General features: G+C 44.9%; 1 protein-coding gene across 3 annotated transcripts in view; it reads right to left on the reverse strand.

Annotated features, from left to right (window-relative positions):
• The window catches only part of rapgef1b (Rap guanine nucleotide exchange factor (GEF) 1b), a 47472-nt gene extending 43241 nt beyond the window's left edge, over nt 1-4231 (reverse strand). For all 3 annotated transcript variants that reach the window (XM_079755835.1, XM_079755836.1, XM_079755834.1), the window contains exon 1: nt 3960-4231. In XM_079755835.1, coding sequence (XP_079611961.1) covers nt 3960-3987 — 28 coding nt within the window. In that variant the 5' untranslated portion in view covers nt 3988-4231. The remainder of the gene's footprint in view (nt 1-3959) is intronic.
• Nucleotides 4232-6043: the final 1812 nt, after the last annotated feature.

Below are 6043 nucleotides of genomic sequence, written 5' to 3' on the forward strand. Positions count from 1 at the left end.
GTTTCCCATGCCAGAGGCTTGCGTCCCCACAGATGATGCTTCAAGGAGACCCGGACGGCAGGGCGGCTACAAGCGTCCAACAGCTATTGATGGATGACTCCATATTCTTATTCCCTTCCTTAGTGGAACCAATGTTTAATGATGGCTTGATTGAAAGACCAGTCATTTATATTTTTCCATTGTCGGTCACACACACTGGAGGGTCCACATGATCCTGTAACATGACTAACACCGAGTACAATGAAAGAGGAATGATCCAATATAGCCTACCAACAGGACACAAATAGCAACGGCCATTTTTTTGCAATGTAATCCTGGGCAGTGGTTTCGAAGTCAAGTCGCAAATGTAGTCACGAACAAGATAAAACATGCTTGGGTTACGACCAACCGAGCGATCGCAAGAGGCAATAAGCAATGTATAAGCAGTGCTTAAGAGAGGATGGATACCTCACAATAAACTAAAAGGTTTCGCTTCATTTGCTTTACACCATTGCAGCTGAAAGACTTATTTTAAACTGGAGTCGGACTGCATGTCCATTATTTTTTGTATTCTTTGTATCACCCAAGATCAACACTTCACCGTTTCAATGTAGAAATACTGAAATCTCTTTGCCACGATACCTTCCTCCACCCTCTTCACTCTTCCCAATTCACCCCAAACACAACTAATTGCAACACAGAAAAACCTATATGGAAACTGCGAGCCTGCAGAGTGAAATGCTTGCTGCCATCAAAACCTCAAGATTAGAGCGTGTCAAACACAAACAGCCAAAGCCTGCCCATGTAACAGTGGAATCCCTCATCAGTAATGAGTGTAGCCCCAAAGCCTGCCCATGAAACGGTGGAATCCGTCAGCAGTAATGAGTGTAGTCCCAATGCCTGCCCATGTAACAGTGGAATCCCTCAACAGTAATGAGTATAGCCCTAAAAACCCAAAGCCTGCCCATGTAACAGTGGAATCCCTCACCAGTAATGAAGCCATAATCCACCACTATGTTGTTGTAATCACATAACAGCACCGATTAAAAAAGTTACAAGGACCCCAGGTATGCAGGCGTGCTACATATAGACAACTTGAAGGGAGATGCTGTCTAGTTCTGAAACCCTGCAGGGAACAATTGACCAAACAGAAGGTGCAGGGAATTTCACTTCAGCACCAACACTCGGAATGCTAAAGTAACAATCCAGACTGTCCGATTTTAGAAGTTGTCTAGAGGCAAACAGCTATGCAGACTAACAAAAGGTGTGCTGGGGTTAAGGAGGCTAAATCAGGACGCTGACGGATCTGTTCCATTTTTTTACCAGGGACTTCCATTGACATCAGACGTCTGTCATCTGTTAGGACGGCAGTCAGGCTAAATATAGATGCTTGTGCTTATTTCTCAACACGGCAACCAATATAAACGGGTTCAAACACTAGGGTCAATATGACTGTGACCGGGTTGAGGGCGTTGATTAAAAAAGCCTGTGAACCAAGTAAGGCACAGAATCAATGAAATGAAACATGTTGAGTGATCGTTCATATCACCTTTTGAAAATATATAAAATATGTTACAAAGACAAATAATACTGTACACCTAGATGCTCCACCTGTAGTCATCCGATCAGGATCTGTTTGGTTTTACCTGGTTTTAGATTAAGGCTTATACCTTGTGTTATTTGGGGATACAGCGTTTTGCAAATAATACCAATACAAACGATACAATAGTTTATCATTATTATTCAGATATCAATTATTATACTGCTAATTATGAAAAAAAATACTCCAATTATTCCTAACTTAAAGGCTGAACAAACACAGTTCAGCCAAATACACACTAATGCCTCGCACTTCAAACCTTCCTCCACCCAGTTCATTTTCCCACTATGGAAGGAAGTGCTGGGATGTGAGATTGGCTTCCTGCTGTTGTTGTTAGCATTCGAGTAAGACCACCACAGGCACAAAATTGCAACCATCTCAGTGATGGAGTACTCTCTCTCTCTCTCTCTGTGTGTATGTGTGTGTGTGTGTGTGTGTGTGTGTGTGTGTGTGTGACCATCTACTAGTCAGATAAAAATGGCATCCTGGAGAGTAGCATCCATTGCAGAGATACTGTGAGCCAGTTTACTCCTTATAAGACAATGAATGAGGTGATGAGGCAGGCCAGGAGGTAGGGTTATGAGGCAGCATGCTTACAGCCAGGTATTTTAAATGACTGTACCGTTTATGACAAATAGGTCAAGGCAGATAGTACAGTCACTAGCAAGAAGATCCTCACTAGTTGAAGTCTATATCAACAAACAAACTTGATATTATAGAATAAAAATGTATTTTCATGTTTCAGTTGCCACTTCATATTGGTCTTGAGAGTTTAAACAATTAAGCTGTGTGTGAGTTACCCCAAGACTCTCTGTTTTGAATTCAACTACAACCAGAAATTAATGGTAGCCTTTCAACCGTGATTACTTATCTGAAGAATATGCATTCATGCAACTCATCAGTTATGGAGAGGATCAAGGGATGCATCCAACTATACAGACTAGTCGTATGTTTCCAGCTTTTACACACTTGCCAACTCACAAGACCATAACTAGGCAAATATTTATTTAGGCATTTCAAGCAAATATAGGGGTCTTCAATGTCTTTACAACTTAATAATTGCAGATAAGAATATTGGTAATCAATACTGATTTTGGACAATTATCTGTCAGCACAGACTCACGCAAACACATCGGAAACTACTGTCTACCTAGAATGACCTAGATGGCGTGGATGACACTCCCTTCTCGCGTGCTAGGGTGTGTGTGTGTGTGTGTGTGTGTGTGTGTGTGTGTGTGTGTGTGTGTGTGTGTGTGTGTGTGTGTGTGTGTGTGTGTGTGTGTGTGTGTGTGTGTGTGTGTGTGTGTGTGTGTGTGTGTGTGTGTGTGTGTGTGTGTGTGTCCGACCCAGGACTGTGAAGCGAAGTGGAGAGACAGCTGGTGGGGTGGGAAGTATGGCTGGCCAGGATAAAGTTTCCCTCTCAACGTAAACCCAGGCCACCCTCTTGTTTCCACCCCTCATTTAATGGATTCTGCCTCAGCCACTTAACCATCATTCCCTGGTTTCACGGTGAACGACAAATCACGTCCAACCAAAAATACGCAACGAATGACAAACACTTCACAATGATGCCACGTGCACAAATCTGAAATCAATACACGCACGCATCAACTCCTTGGGCGTGAACGCGTCAGAACTCCAGTGGAGTGGCAGCCTAGCTAGCTAGCAGCACCGTTAGCTGGTCCAGTGCTAACCGTTAGCTGGTCCAGTGCTAACCGTTAGCTGGTCCAGTGCTACCCGTTTGCTGGTACACTGCTAACCGTTTGCTGGTCCAGTGCTAACCGTTAGCTGGTGCAAGCCGCCGTTACTAGGTGACCCTCTGTGTTAACGGTATGCTTCCTTTCAAGCGTTGGGAGCCTTTAGTAAACGAATGTTTACGTGGTGATCCGGACCGCATCAGTTCACTACCATTAGCACCAGCCTACCACCATTAGGTTAAATGGGAATAGAGCAGGACTTACTTATTCTTCAGACTATCATCCAGAAACATTGTAAGAGGGCAATTAAATTTATTTAAAGCAAGCTAAAAGCAGACGAATGCTGGGGAAGTGGGTGAAATGTTTATATCACAATTCACCGCTCAGCTTGTGTTTAAAACATTAGACCTTCATTAGTTTGAACCAGGGTTAGACGACCAGCCAGTGTTGAGCTGGTTACAGTCAGAGATCAACGTCAACAGCCCAGAGACCAATTGTCGGGTAGAGATCACACATACAGATCAGAACAGTAGCCCTGAGGTACGGACACGTCGTCTGGTTGTGATCTAACTGAAGCTCCATCGCCCGTCCCCCCGGTGGTAACGGTCTGACCCGGGACCGGGCGGAAGACCGGGCAGAGGACCCTTCCCACCGGGGATAACGGTCGGAGGACCAGGACCTACCTTGCTTGCTCTCTATTTTCCCCGACATCTTCGCAGCCAGCAGCTGTGAATCCACTTGCAGTTCAGCGGTCAACTGCCCAGCTCCAGATCCTCCGTGTTATCCCCGTGACTAGTCCCTCATCCTAGACGGTATCGGTCCATGAGAAAAGGGTACCGGAACGAAGGGAGTCGGTCTGCGGGGCGACACTCATTGATCCTGTGAAAATGTGAGCAAGTCCGTCTCCGGGTGATTTTCTCTGAATACTCTCACTACTAGAACCGACACTTGAACCCGGTCGGCCAGGGTAGCACGGCCCGGTACAACAGCGCCTCCTGGCGGGAGGAATGAGCTACTTCGTGTTGTCGCCATAATGGTATGGAGGGGTAGGGTTTCAATACCAGTCCAGATGCGCATGCGCTGTGTGCGTCAGAGACGGCAAGACCACAATAATAATAATTATGTCAGAAATGAATGTATCAATATTGTATTATTTAAACGCCTCGTACGGGGCCCCTAAGGGTCTCGGTGGGGGTTTTGCCTTTGCAATAGGTTTTAACCCATTAGCGAAACGTTGTACAAACAAAAACGATGCCTTGTAACTACCGTAGTAGGGTTAACAAAGAGCTACAACATAATCCTCACCAAAACAATCCATCTTCCGAGGTGGAGAAATAACATTGTTATACACAGCCGGTTTTGAGACGAATGTTCAGGGACCGTCTAAAAGGTGCGGCACCCTAACGAGATACTCCCCAAATATTAAATAAGTTCACTGTTATACAGTTTAGTACCACACTACCTCCACCCCAGCCCCGTACTTCCACCCAGGCCACAGATCGTACATCCACCCCTAGCCCTGTACTTTCACTAGGCCACACTACATCCACCCCAGCCTCGTACCTCTACCAAGGCCACAGACCGTACCTCCACCACAGCCCCGTACTTTCACCCAGGCCACTCTACCCCCACCCAAGCCACGTACCTCCACCCAGGTCACAATACCTTCAACCCTAGCCCCGTCCTTCAACCCAGGTCACAATACCTTCAACCCCATCAACATACTAACTGCTTCATTTGATGTTAAATGTGAGGACGTTTTGTATGAATGTTTTATAGAATACTATAGCATGGTGGTGCTAGAGTTTCCTCATGAAAAAGAGAATCTGCTGAGCTTAAGCAGGAATTCCAAGTAAGTTATTGTCAACCAATGTGGCAAGACATTTGTATTCTGCAATACGAATCTACAAGACCAACATAACGCTAAACCAACCTTTCCATCACCCTATTTCATGAGGCTGGCATGATTCTCAGTTTAGTTACTAATTAACCTTGTCAATTGTGTCACTTCTTTACCTTTATTTCCTCACCTCTTGTCTATTTCTATACTTAAGGCCTACTATTACATAGCAAACCACCCCACACTATACTATACTGTAAACTGTATACCATGCCACACCCAAATTTATTGTATCACACTACTGTAGCATCTTTCCCATGTCACATTGCACCTCGCTGGCTCAATTGGCCTCCTCCAGTGACCAGCAAAAAGGGTGGAGGAAGTTGAATCCTTCAGCCCACCTCTCCTATTTCATATCTGCCAAAGAAGGTAAAATGCTTGAGGTGGTCATCAGGACTAAAGAACAGCTCCCAGGACATTCCTCTGGCATATCAAGGAGAGGGAGGCGTGCCCTGACTGCTTATTATGAATAATTGATCAAACTGGCAGAATGATCTGCATTCCTTGAGTGATCTGGGTCACCTAACGCCCATGATGCCCTGCAAAACACTTGAAAGTTAAGGAGAACGCCTCTTCTTTTATTCCTAAAATAATGTTTTTCTACATCTTTATGCTGAGTTTTGTTTTCTCAACATTATCTACCTCTAATCTTATCAGAGCTAAGGGTTAATATTTACTTAAGCTATGACTGCCCACTATGCCCACATAAAACGGTAAAAGATAAAAGGGTGTGTGTGTGTGTGTGTGTGTGTGTGTGTGTGTGTGTGTGCGTGTGTATGTGCGTGCGTGCGTGTGTGCACGTGCATTCGTGCTGTGTTAGGATAAGTGTATGTGTGTGTGTGTGTGTGTGTGTGTGTGTGTGTCCGT

Source organism: Pollachius pollachius, assembly GCF_949987615.1.
Source record: "Pollachius pollachius genome assembly, chromosome: 18".
NCBI classification, from domain to species: domain Eukaryota; kingdom Metazoa; phylum Chordata; class Actinopteri; order Gadiformes; family Gadidae; genus Pollachius; species Pollachius pollachius.